General features: G+C 37.0%; 1 protein-coding gene across 1 annotated transcript; it reads left to right on the forward strand.

The window, feature by feature from the left end:
• The first annotated feature begins 1,587 nt into the window (after window positions 1-1,587).
• On the forward strand, window positions 1,588-8,781 carry MCM6 (minichromosome maintenance (MCM2/3/5) family protein). The gene is made up of 18 exons (XM_087332217.1): window positions 1,588-1,748; window positions 2,492-2,671; window positions 2,937-3,062; window positions 3,280-3,442; window positions 3,553-3,746; window positions 4,064-4,265; window positions 4,375-4,452; window positions 4,598-4,827; window positions 4,964-5,078; window positions 6,120-6,194; window positions 6,275-6,415; window positions 6,506-6,709; window positions 6,790-6,951; window positions 7,030-7,085; window positions 7,177-7,301; window positions 7,384-7,506; window positions 7,667-7,791; window positions 8,300-8,781. Exons 1-18 carry the CDS (start codon window positions 1,678-1,680, stop codon window positions 8,435-8,437), a joined length of 2,508 nt encoding a protein of 835 aa, XP_087188343.1. The 5' UTR covers window positions 1,588-1,677; the 3' UTR covers window positions 8,438-8,781.
• The last annotated feature ends 4,318 nt before the right edge of the window (window positions 8,782-13,099 follow it).

Below are 13,099 nucleotides of genomic sequence, written 5' to 3' on the forward strand. Positions count from 1 at the left end.
CACCGGTCCTTACTGCTTACCGGCTCAGGCTTATTCAGTTGATCCGGCTCCGGTTGAGCTTACCACTCAACATGGGTCAACTTGTGTAAATTGTGCAAACATCCACTGTGATCAAACTTGTCAAATTTGAGAAATGTAACGCCAAATCTGACAAACAATCAGACATTGTGTAAATCGACGAGTACTATCTTCCATTTGAACAGTGCAAAAAAGCAATTACCCGTTGCTAGTTCATGACGCTTTAGAGCTAATCTCAAAGGCAATCCTCCAATCAAAACTCTCCAAATGAAGACCTTTGCCACAAGTGGCAATTTAGAATGCCAACTACATTGTAAGATCTGCCACCACCCATGATCAGATTTGTGTAATCTCCATTCTTCTTCGGCCTTAGATGATAACCATCCAAGAGACTCAACAGAGCAATGATACAAAAGATTAGTAGTCACTTGTAACAACGACGTTTGACCCTTTAAACACCAATCAATCCATGGTTGTTCTCCTATTTTTAGAGACAAGGGACCTTGTATCAATGGAATATTTTGTAGTTGTTGCCAAATAAACCCATAATTAGGCAGAATGCGTAATAATTATCGTGTTTCAACAAACTCCAAATTTCTTTGAGATGGAGCCTCAACTATATCTCCCACCTCTTTGACCCCTAAACCAAACAAACGATTAAATTAATAGCGTAATCTCTCCTTTCCTGGCCAACATAATAACCGAGAAGACACAAGCAATTCTTTTAGCAAAGAATTACAATGCTCTCTACTAGATGATGGTTTCCATACACATAACAAAGAGTGCTTCTTGCCATGAGGTAACCCATTGTTGAACACATGTAGAGCATGGAATCCTAAGTGATCTCTCTCTCTCTCTCTATGTTTACATGCAAGACATCGCGACATTCATAACTCGAGGCATAACATTGTTTCATGAGGAACACATATACACCCATTATAAAAGGGAGATATAATGATCGTCTAAGGAAAAAATAAGCACATATCGTCAATAGAAATTCAACATTTGTCATGGGGAAGGCAATGTTTTAGACATTCATGTCCAACTGACGTGGTAACATTAACAATCGGTGGACTCATTACAGACCGAACCTAAATACTATGTTAAGGCTCCGCACGTAAGAACCTGTGACTCAAGCAATGTTGACCAAGCCGCAATGGTATGCACATCCTACAAGTCTAATGGACGCAGGCCATGAACAAGGAACTCTTCATGGAGCGATGTAAAAACAAAAGAACACAAGTTTGAGCAGACCACAAGAAGCTCACGGACTCTGGCTGGCTAGCGAGTGTCGAGAGACGACCATCCATTTGTCGGTCCATCCGTCCGTCCGCCATAGCCGTGGCTTGCCAACGTTGGAAAGCGGACAGAACTGGTCGGCCCTGTCAGTGTTTTTGGCGGGAAAGAAGAAACCAATGAGAGATTTTGGCGGGAGAATGTGCTTTTTGGCGGGGAAGATCTCTCTCGCTCTCTCTCTGCGTCTGTGCCTTTGTCTGTATCGATCGATCGATCGATCTCCACTCAACGTTTCCTGTTTCCTTCGTGTAGCTGCTGGTCTTGCCTCCTCACTCTCTCATTCCCTGTCTGTCTCTCTGTCTCTCTGTTTCTGTCTGTCTCTCCATCTCTGTGTGTTCCCACAGGCGCACAGGCACCGCAGATATGGACTCAGCTGCGCTGAATGACGAGAGAGGCGTTCACGTCAGCGCCATGTTCTTCGAATTCCTCAGCTCGTAAGCTCTCTTCATTCTCCAATTTCTTTCTGCTTCTGCTCAGTAGTGTTTCCCTCATCTTCAATTTTTTGTTTTTGCCGCTGTTGTTTTTTTTGTATTTTTGCTGCTGCTCTTCAGCGCAGGAGTTTCCTTCTTTAATTTTCGTTTCTGCCGCCGTTTGCTCAGTAATTTCCGTATTATTGGTTTTCATAGTTGCCGATGTTGTTTTTGCGATACTTAATTTTTCTTCTTCTTTTGTTTCTTGTAGTACTCATTCTTCCTCTACCGCTTATTTTCCTTTATGTTATTCTCTATCAGGTATTGTAACAGTCTTTCTAAATCTTCCTGCAGTTGCCTACTGCTTGCATATGTAGAATTGTTCAGAAATGCTGATTAAATTAACCTGTAAATATATTAGTATACATAATTGTCTTAGTTTTAACGTCAGGTTTCTTTTTATGGTGATAGTAGGTTTGCCGCAGTTTTTTTCTGTCAAGATGTCATTAGCTTATTTTATATATATATAATAGACGTTTTCCATCTTCATTCACACAATTAATCAGAATCTTGACCAGGTGTAACATGCTAGGAGTTTTTTCGGATTAATTGCAGGTTTTTCTGCGATGTTTTGTTTTTGGATTTTTATGCAGATCTGTTCTTTTCCGAGGCTCGTGTAGCCTTTTATCTGTAGAACTGTTCATACCTATTTTTACCTTTCTTATTCTTCTTCCGTGGATATGTGAAGATGCTATTTTTTTCTATAGCTTTACCGGAGATGCAACTACCTCTAGCGTGAGTGGCGAACCTCCTGGAAGATCAAAAGTATATGAATCAGAGCTAGAAGTGATGAGATCTAAAGAATCCACAACCATGTTTGTGGATTTTAATCATGTCATGCTCTTTGATGATGCTCTCCAAGCTGCAATTTCTGAAGAGTTTCTGAGGTGAGACAATTGACATGAGAAAAATGCCTTCCACCAAAAATTAAATGCCAACTATTGGAAATGAATTTATATGTAGAGTTTTTAACATCATTTTTCTCAAAGATAACTTATTCGATTGCTTTTAAAATCGTAACTATTGTTAATTTAGAGATTTGATGTAAATGTATCTTGGAAATGAAAACAATTGAGATAAATTATCATCAGAGATGATGAATTTCAAACATTAACTTGTGAAATGGTTTTGATTTAAATTTATGTGTTGCAGGTTCGAACCTTTTCTTGCTGCTGCAGCTAAGAAGTTTGTTTTGCAGCATCGTCCAACGTACTTCATGGAAGAAGACCCTAATAAAGATGTTCATTTGGCTTTTTTCAATCTTCCCGCAGTGAAGAAGTAGGCTTCCTTTACATTTCTCCCCACTTTTTTCATAGTATGGATAGCTAGATTCTTAAATTTAGTTTATTTCTCTGTTTTCGAATTGCAATAGAGTAATTTGTAGAAAGCATCAATCGCATAAAAATGACTCCTCTATGCTCTATTAACAAATGTGGAAATCCTAAAGATATCCATCATGACTAGAAATGAAATCTTAATGATGCTTCCATTCCAGATTAAGGGAGCTGGGCACTGTAGAAATTGGGAAACTGGTCTCAGTTAGTGGAGTGGTGACAAGAACAAGTGAAGTGAGGCCGGAGCTTCTTCAAGGAACTTTCAAATGTTTGGACTGTGGGGCAGTAGTGAAAAATGTTGAACAACAGTTTAAATATACTCAGGTTTGTCAATCCCATACCTTCATATAAGTAACTTGGTCATTTTTATCTTCATAAAAGGAACTCTTCTTAAATATCTTTGACTTAGTTCTACTCATGTATAAAACTTGCAGCCAATTATATGTGTCAATGCAACATGCGCTAACAGGAATAGGTGGGCATTGTTGCGCCAAGAAAGCAAATTTGCTGACTGGCAAAGGGTTCGGATGCAAGAGAACTCTAAAGAGATCCCTGCAGGATCTCTACCACGGACTCTAGATATAATTCTTAGGCACGAGATAGTTGAACATGCAAGAGCAGGGGACAAGTAAGTTCTCCTTTTCTATAAGAAAATCTCTGAAATACCCTTGTTCATGTTCTGGAGTGTGGAATACCCTATAGTTTTCCCCAAATGTTCAAGGTCCACCCTCCCTTCAGCAATTAAATGTTCGATTTGATCTAAATTTTTATCATTTGTCTCTCTTTTGGGAGATTATCTAGAGATATGTTGGGAAATAACTAAAGTTCAGGGCATTTGGGGAAATAATTTCAAAACCCAGGAATGTTATTTTATTCAAAGAATTAGTTTTTTGGTGAAGTTTTATGGTTGAGGAAACTGATCAAAAAAATCTTGGGTATGGCCAGGTGTATATTTACAGGAACTGTGGTAGTTATACCAGATCTATCTGCTTTTGCTTCTCCTGGTGATCGGAGTGAATCAAGAAGAGATGGGGCTTCATCGCAGAGGAATAATTCTGGTACTGGAGGAGAAGGCTTACGAGGATTGAAAGCAATTGGTGTTCGAGATTTATCATATCGTTTGGCTTTTGTGGCAAATTCCGTTCAGGTATTTGGGTAACTATGCTTTAGTGTTATTTTGTCATGTACGAGTAGCTTTGTGTTGAATAGGATACTTTTGGAGTAAAGATTAGTCTAATTGCATTTCTGTTCTGCAGCCTCAGGATAAGAAGAAAAACATTGACTTTAGAGGAGCTAAGAAAGATGGGGAGGAAGAGGAATCTGTAAAGTTCACTGTAAGTGTTGCTTTACTTAATTGTACTTTTGTCACGAAGAACAACATCTACTTGACATTGCTTAAGACTTAGGTGCAGATTTCATTTGTTGGTACATATGATTTGGTGCTGTGGTTGATTTAATTTGGCTTATGATCCTTAACAGAATGAAGAGATGGAGCAAATCTTCAGAATGAAATCACTTCCTCAGATATACGAGAGACTTGTGAATAGTATTTCACCAGCAGTTTTTGGTCATCAAGACATCAAAAGGGCAATTTTGCTAATGCTTTTTGGTGGTGTACATAAGAGAACACATGAGGGCATCAATCTTAGGGGTGATATCAATGTATGCATTGTTGGGGATCCGAGCTGTGCTAAATCTCAATTTCTGAAGTAAGCTGATTCGTATTAGCATTTTGATTTTCATATTACCAAAGTTGGATGCATTATCATATGGTTTTGCTGAGCAGGATTATTTGTTATTCTTTGGTTCCCAGCTAAAGCCCAAATTGTATCATTCTATTTGTAGGTATGTTGCTGAGTTTATGCCCCGTTCTGTGTATACATCAGGAAAATCTAGCTCTGCTGCTGGTTTAACTGCTAGTGTGGTGAAAGAACCTGAAACAGGAGAGTTTTGCATCGAGGTAAAGTAGAGAGTGAAAAGTAAAGAATGAAAGATTGTATTAATGAATCAAATGAGGCCACAATGGCCTGTGAGACCAACAGTTATTACATTTGTGATATTTTATTATACCTAATCAAAGCTCTGCGACCTAATAAACTATAAAATTATAATCTATCGAGTAAATCAAAACTCTACCCACATAGCAGGCACTTAACAAGACCATTAAAAATCTGTGATAACTCTAGAGCATCCCTATGGATCATCCAAAGATCGAGCATGGGTTTCTTAGATCAAAGAGTAAATCAAAACTCTACCTGCATAGCAGATACCTAACAAGATCATTAAAAAGCTGTGATAACTCGAGAGCATCCCTATGGATCAGCCTAAGATTGGACAGGAGTCTCTTAGCTCAAAGAGATGAAGAGCCTTCCAAGTTTCTGTCATAAATTTCTGAACTTTTGAATAATTCATTTTTTCCTCGGTGGTAACTTCTTCATCATTCTAACCTTTGATGAGTTTACCTACTTGAAAGAATGTAGTAACTCTATCCTTATGTCCCATCTTTCTTCTTGATATTCAACAGGAACTGCATAGGTGAGATGCTCTGTCTCTTACGTTCCTCTGCCAATTTTTCTGTGAACATACGAAATCAGATTTGCTTTCTAGGGCGGACTACCTTCTCTTGGTTTCAATTAGCTCCTCTTTAAGCGTGTTCTCTCGTAACTTCTCAATCTCTCTCCCATGAGAAAAGCCTCAATTACATCGAGCGATGACTCAGTAGGAGTGTTTGGTGTAGTGGAAGCATGTACATTAGACTAAGGTTTTTGCCCATGGTGCAAAGTACCCTTCTTCGCTAATCACTGTAGTCCTGGCAGTACAGTGTACCAGGCCTTCAAGTAGTTTTACACCTAAATGGCCTATAAGACCAAACAAGAGATTACATCTTATGGGCCATGGTGGTGGGGAAGCAGGTGCAAAACCCTTAAGAAACCCTAAAATACATGTACCGGAGAGAAAGAGAGAGTGTGGACAGGGAGAGAAAGAGAGACTGTAAATACAGGCTGGAGCTCTAATGCTTGCTGACAATGGCATTTGCTGCATAGACGAGTTTGACAAAATGGATATAAAAGATCAGGTAGAAATATTTAGCTGTAATTCTTTTGCAAAAAACCTAATGCAACGTTTAGCTTATTGTCATCTGTTCTTACTGGGAAGGTTGCAATCCATGAAGCTATGGAACAACAAACTATAAGTATTACAAAAGCTGGAATCCAGGCAACTCTGAATGCTCGAACTTCTATTTTGGCTGCAGCCAACCCTTCTGGGGGAAGATATGATAAATCAAAGCCTTTGAAGGTTAGCTATTTTTAACTAAAGATCTTGCTTTTTGTCATGGTTTTGATTCGGAGCAGTTGATTGACACTATCTCTACACCTACTTGAACAGTATAATGTCGCACTACCACCAGCAATTCTCTCAAGATTTGATCTGGTACACGTCATGATTGATGAGCCAGATGATGATTTGGATTATAACATAGCTCGCCATATTGTCAGCGTCCATCAAAGGCAGGAAGAAGCATTGTCAGCAGAGTTCACTTTGGCCCAACTTCAACGGTACATTTCTTATGCAAGGACTCTAAAACCAAAGGTAATTGATTCTCAGTGTTGAAGATGCTACCTATCCTTTACTAAGATAGATAAACTAATGAAGGAATCCTTGCTAAGCAGTTATCAGACAAGGCAAGAGAAGCATTAGTGGAAGCTTATGTATGTTTGAGAAGAGGTGATGCGGTGCCTGGAAGTCAAGTTGCATATAGAATAACTGTGAGACAGCTTGAAGCCTTAATAAGGTTATCAGAGGCCATTGCTCGTGTTCATTGTGAAACACAAGTAGGTGTCCTACAGAATCTATATTTCATAATACAATCCACGTGTTCAATGTTTCATAATACTAGGAACAAATTTCAGGTTCGTCGTGCTCATGTTCTAGAGGCAAAAAGACTTTTGGGAACATCCATCATCAGGTGTTTAGAAATGACATTTCATTTTCTCTCCCTGTAATGTTTTTTTGTTATGAATTTTTGAAGAATTTAGTTAAACTACCTGAATTTGCAGTGTTGATTCCCATGAGATTGATTTGGATGGCTATCAAGATGATGATGTACCAGACGAAGTGCTAAATGATGTGAATCTTAGACATAGTGGTTCTAATGATCAGGTTGATGGAGATCCACCTACTGGTAAGTTGTGAAGTGGGGTTTAAATTCTTCTCATGGATGAATTTAACTACTTCACACTAAATGCTTGCTGTGGCTTTTGAAGGTGGGGACACTATAATGGAAGATGCAGAAAGAAGGAAGATGAAGGTAACTTATGAGGACTTCCAAAAGGTTACTCGAACCATTGTCATGCGCTTGCGGCAGCAAGAGGAATCCATAGAGGAAGGTAATATGCTGCTGATTTGGCAGGTTTGCACAATACAGATGAAGCTAGATAATGTGTAGTCTTCTAACAAAAAATTCTACTAATCTTGTATCATCTGCCCATGTCTGTCTACTCGTATGTTTGGCAATTATATATCAATAATTTATCTGTACAAATACAGGAATGGCTGGAATGAAGCAAACAGATTTGGTCCGCTGGTATATTGAAGAGCAGAACGCACAAGGATTATTCAGCAATATGGGGGAGGTCGTTGAAGCAATTCGGAAGGTCCGGGCGGTTATACAGGTAAAGAAAAACTATTGCTTGAAATAGTTTTGGAGTACACACGCAACAGACATTTGCTTAATTACATTATCAACCTCTAACACTAGAGGCATTACAAGAGCTACTGAGCATATCCTACACGTAATTAACACCTAATAATGTAATAAGTATCACATTCTCAGAATAGTTATTGGTTTGAAACAGTGTTTTACTACGCATATTATTATGAGCATATGTCAATAACTCACAATTTGTTTGGGTCTTGGTGCTGTGGTTATGAATGGGCATGTCCACATTATCTGCTTACTAAGCACTAATTGTCCTCATCTAGTACCTATTACATAATTCCTAATACTGCAGTAAAATGTATGTTAATAACAACTCATTAGTCGTATCTCTGATTCAGATTGCATAAGCTTTTTGTTGTTTGATAGAAATGATTATACAAACGTTGTATTTGTGTTACTCTGGTTTTATGTGGTGGTCTGACTCTCCTTCCATTGACGATGGATATTTTATTTGATTGCAGCATTTAATCAAAAGGGAAGGTGTTTTGATTGTAGTCGATGATGGTACAAGTGGTGGAGGGGAAGGAGAAGCAGATCAAGCAGCAGCTGCGATAGAAAGACGCATATTGGCCGTTAATCCAAATTATGTATTGGAATAGTATAGCTTGATGATCTTGAGAATGGTTGTAACTTGTAAGTCCTTTTCTTGAGTTTCATCCATTCAAATATAGGCTCTCATATCTCCATGCATTTCTATTCAAATTCAGAGGGTATGGATCAATCGCGTATGTAGGTTATAAAACATAATTGGCATATCTGAATCTGGGAAGTGGAATCAAAACACATACCCATAATGTATATAAACGCAGAGATTGAGCATGATCAGCTGCTCTAAAGCATCTCATTGCACTCTGTAGGAATTAGGATTTTTGCCATTACCTGTATCATTGTCTCTCATCACCACCACTTGAAATGTTATCACAAATTCTTTCTTTTCAACTTATTGTTTTACCTAAAACTAGCTATCCTGTGAAGAAGAAATTGAAGCCCTGGGGAGGATAGATAGAATGGTGTGGCGACCGCCGACTTATGCAATTATTGATAGAATGCTTCGAAATGTGTGGATTTATTGTGAGGTTTGAGAGGCATAACTGTAAACGCAAACATATAAGCAGAATGTTTACCAACATATGGATAAGAATTTTGCTTTTTGGAATACAATGTGACATTGTAAAATTAATCGGAATTTTTGATAAAGAGCAGCAAATTCACATGTGCGAAATGTACTATGAGGGAAGGTAGACATAATTGAACATATGCAAAGAAACGCTTGTGCAATCCATCACATTTGTTAGTTAAATGGTGTACTCAATTGAACATGCTCAAAACAGCCTATGAATTAAATCGGTTTTGTATTTCTAAAAATACCAAACATCTTTTATAAATATTATAATCCCTTAATGTTGTGTACTAGACTAAGCATTAAATAAGGAGATTTGGAAAAGTACAATGGGGTTCCAATTCAATGTACAATGGCATTGAGTGTAAGTGAATTAGAATATGAAATGATGCTTAAGCCATAGTTAAACTATTTGCGTGCAATTGCTACTCTTAAGTTTGATGTAAGTTTGAGAAACCAGCAATCATCGACAATGACAGTTAAAGCCTTATGTATGGAAGTGCATTGTTATTTTGTTAGGTTTATTGAGTGGTTATAGTGTAGTCGATTGTGAGTAAAAGTAAATTATCTCGCATATTAGTAGCCACTTGACAAGTTTTGATTTTTTAAACTATCGAGTCTTCTATGTCTTAAGGATATTAAAATGTACTTAAGGAGAGGATTGAGATGTGAGCACATTCTTAGAGGTACATATATCAAAGTCCTTTTGGAATGTGTGCGCGTATATGAGGTCGAGATCGGTCTTTCTTATTGTTAATAGGATGCTATGTAGAAAGGGATATATGTATGTATATGGGTTACACGTGCCACCAAAGGGTCATGAATAGCCTTACTTTAAAGCTTGTTATACATGTGGTTATTTTCCAAAATGATGACCTCGTATTACTTTATGTTAGTTATTCAACTTATAACTTAATGATTGTGCAAATATGTTTCCTTTTAAACATGAACAATATAGAATGGAAGCTTTTTCGAGGAAATCTTATTCGCTTTACTTTTTTCTGTGAATAACTTAGCAACATAACACAAATCCAAAGAAGAAGATTCATCATTTACATCTTAAACTTCTACAGGGAATAATATAAAACACATGCATGACGTCACCTATTAATAATTCAAGATATGATTAACAACCTAAAACATGGTGATTATGAATATAGTCCTTTAAAAATACTTATGATGTAACTTATGACAGTATCTTGTCCAAGAGATAAAAGGGTAAATATGTATGATTAAAAATACAATTGCTCGTACTTTGACTTGTCAAGCCACAAGTTACACGGTACTTACACATTTTTAGTTTGAACAAGGTGTTAAGAACTGAATGTGGTTCTTTTAAACAAAATGGGAAAGAACTTCATGGCATTATATTGTCCGATTGAAGGAAAAAGTGGATATGTGTAATTAAATTGCATTTGACTGTAATTTGTTGGTCAATACAACACCTTTACAACTTGATACATTATTGTGGTTTTCCTTAAGAAAACAATCTTGGATTATGACACTTATCTTGCCTCAAGGGAGAAAGAGGATGCATGGTTCAAAAACCTTTGCACGAATTTTTTTCGTCAAACCTTGAAAAATTACTGAAAGATATTATAATACTTGACGGAAATGAGGCTTACTATTGGAAACTTTTATTATTACATAGTTAGCAATGACATGATAGCATGCTTGAAGAAATAAATACTACAACATTGTCTTAGTACGACATGACAACGATATAATAATCCTCGAGGCAAGCATCATCAAGATGTAGATTTTTATGCTTGATGCAATATTGATATTGTCATTTTTTTATGGTTTTCAACCCTTGGTTGTGGAGCACGACTCCATATAAAGTGATTGTTTTAGTGACAACACATGAACATACAGACATTGTCTCCTATTATTGAGGAGAATTTTCTTATTGCGCATGATCTCAAACTAAAATTATGAAAACTTTTATAATGATTACAAAAGCAAACACTTTGCTGGAGACTCAAGCTTGAAATGTCCATAAGGCCATAAAGCATAAGGTTTAATAATACACCGTCAAATTTGTGCATTTAGATTAAAAAAACTTAATAATACAAGCTTGGAAACTATGAATTGTGTAATGCTTTCGCTTTGTCTTTTATCACATAACATGTTATTTATCTTGCTATAGCCAATACTTTTATTGGCGCGGTTAGGGTAAAAATGCTTAATGGCGATGTTGTTTATGTTGCCGATGTGAAAGGTATGATAATGAATACCTTCAAATGCATATTCCTTTGATCATCGTTGTAGCAGTTTAGTTATATGATTGAGCATAAGATCATCGAGTGTTCAACATCCACAATTTCATCACTTTTTCTTTGCCTTCCCCAATTGTGGATGTCTTGTTGTTGGTGAGACTCACAACGATACATTTTGCTAGGAGTGGCGAGATCATGTGAATGTATAACCTCTTCTTGAAGTGGGAGGTTGTAAATAATATCAAGGTCAGAAGTTAAGAGAACAATTAGAAAAAAACTCGACAAATCAAGAGTTGTCAAATCTAAGTTAGTTTTATGTGGCCAAGAGTGCATATTGATTAAGATGATGATTACAAATAAGGACTATCCATTTATGTATCCCCATAGTTTGACCTAGTTTTATGCTTGCGCTCAACGGCTTAAGGTCGTGCATTTGAAGGATATGGGTCTACAACAATATGGCTTGATGTTCAATTCGTTATTAAAAAAACTCCATAATTTTAGCTTTGACATTGTACGCATTAACAAGTTGCTCTTAAAGAATGGCTTTACAACATTGACATCGAGACATTTTTCCGTGATACAAAGAATGAAAACATCCACTAGAATAGGATTCTTTTCCATAGTTCAATAATACTAAATGCAAACTTCATTTCATGTACGTTTACCATTATCTATGTAAAATCGTACAAGTAGCGAGTGGAATAAACACTATTTTTTAATACGATGAAATAAACACTAACGAACTAAATGGAATGTGAAAGCCACTCCTTATTTGCACCTTGTTTCAAATTTAATGCAACTAAATTTTGCAACGTGTGGGCTATTTCACAAAATTGCCCTTAACAAATAAATCCTCCTTGCCCTTAACAAATAAAAATTTGCCCCATCAACTGAATTGGTAAATATTAATGTCGTTTGTTTTCAGCCATTGTGTGTGAACCGCCTTGACTTTGTAAAGAAATCAACTAGTACAATGCATGTGAACCAATGCTAAAAAAATGAAACAAAGTCTGATAATACAAGGCAAACTCCATTTTTGCAAAGCGTTTGGATGATATGTGTAAGCCTTGCATTAACCATTTATAGTTCATTAAAGTGAAGACTAAAATGATTGAAGGGTAGGGGTGGTTTGATGACTTCTAATAATACGATATTTGGGATGCATGAGAACTTAGACCATTTATGGATATTTGGAATTGCCAAGGTATAGAAACCTCGACAATACGATTAAAACACGAAGATAAGACATGACAACATGACAACCTCAAAATTATTGTCATTTTTAGATTATTGTCACACATGAGGTAGTTATGATGGAATGCATGATTGATAGTGCAAGTATGCAATGAAGTGGGAGTTCACCAACATATGGCAAGGTTATCTATATATTTATTAATGCACGTGAATTTGGGGTTAGGGCTCAACAACTTCATGCAATGCAATATGAACACGAACACTTGTGGGCACAAAGGAGAGTGTTGCTAGATTCATTAGACAATATATATACCAACTTGAAGATTCCTTCATCCTCGAGAGACATGATACATAGCTAGGAAGAGATGTGCATGCCACACAACATATCGATGAGCTCAACTGGCATGCTAAAGAAAGTTCGTCAAAGCTAATGTACTGTCGTGCCAAAAGTCATTCTAGTAAATAAGAGAGAGGGAGAGAAGGTCATTTGGTAAGGTTGTTGAATGGAAACCTGGTAATCACGGGCACAACCCCTACATTCCACAATGGCATCTAGTGAAATAAGAGATATCGATGGAGTAATAGAGGGGAAAAAATTGGGTTTCGAACCTAAGATCTAGTCCTAATAGTGTAACAACTTACCACTACGATAAGCTAATTACAAGAGAGAGAGAGAGAGAGAGAGAGAGAGAGAGAGTAAGTAAGTAAGTAAGTAAAAAATAAAA

The sequence above is a fragment of the Azolla caroliniana genome, unplaced genomic scaffold (assembly GCF_043228905.1).
Source record: "Azolla caroliniana isolate FFs.n. ecotype wild unplaced genomic scaffold, voAzoCaro1.0.p SCAF_16, whole genome shotgun sequence".
NCBI lineage: Eukaryota > Viridiplantae > Streptophyta > Polypodiopsida > Salviniales > Salviniaceae > Azolla > Azolla caroliniana.

What these genes read in the sequence shown, in the direction of transcription:
- MCM6 (XM_087332217.1), top strand. Translation starts at nt 1,678, where the DNA reads ATGGACTCAGCTGCGCTGAATGACGAGAGAGGCGTTCACGTCAGCGCC. An exon ending in TTGTGGCAAATTCCGTTCAG is followed by an intron (nt 4,266 to 4,374) that starts GTATTTGGGTAA and finishes TCTGTTCTGCAG; the next exon opens with CCTCAGGATAAGAAGAAAAA. An exon ending in TTGGGAACATCCATCATCAG is followed by an intron (nt 7,086 to 7,176) that starts GTGTTTAGAAAT and finishes CTGAATTTGCAG; the next exon opens with TGTTGATTCCCATGAGATTG.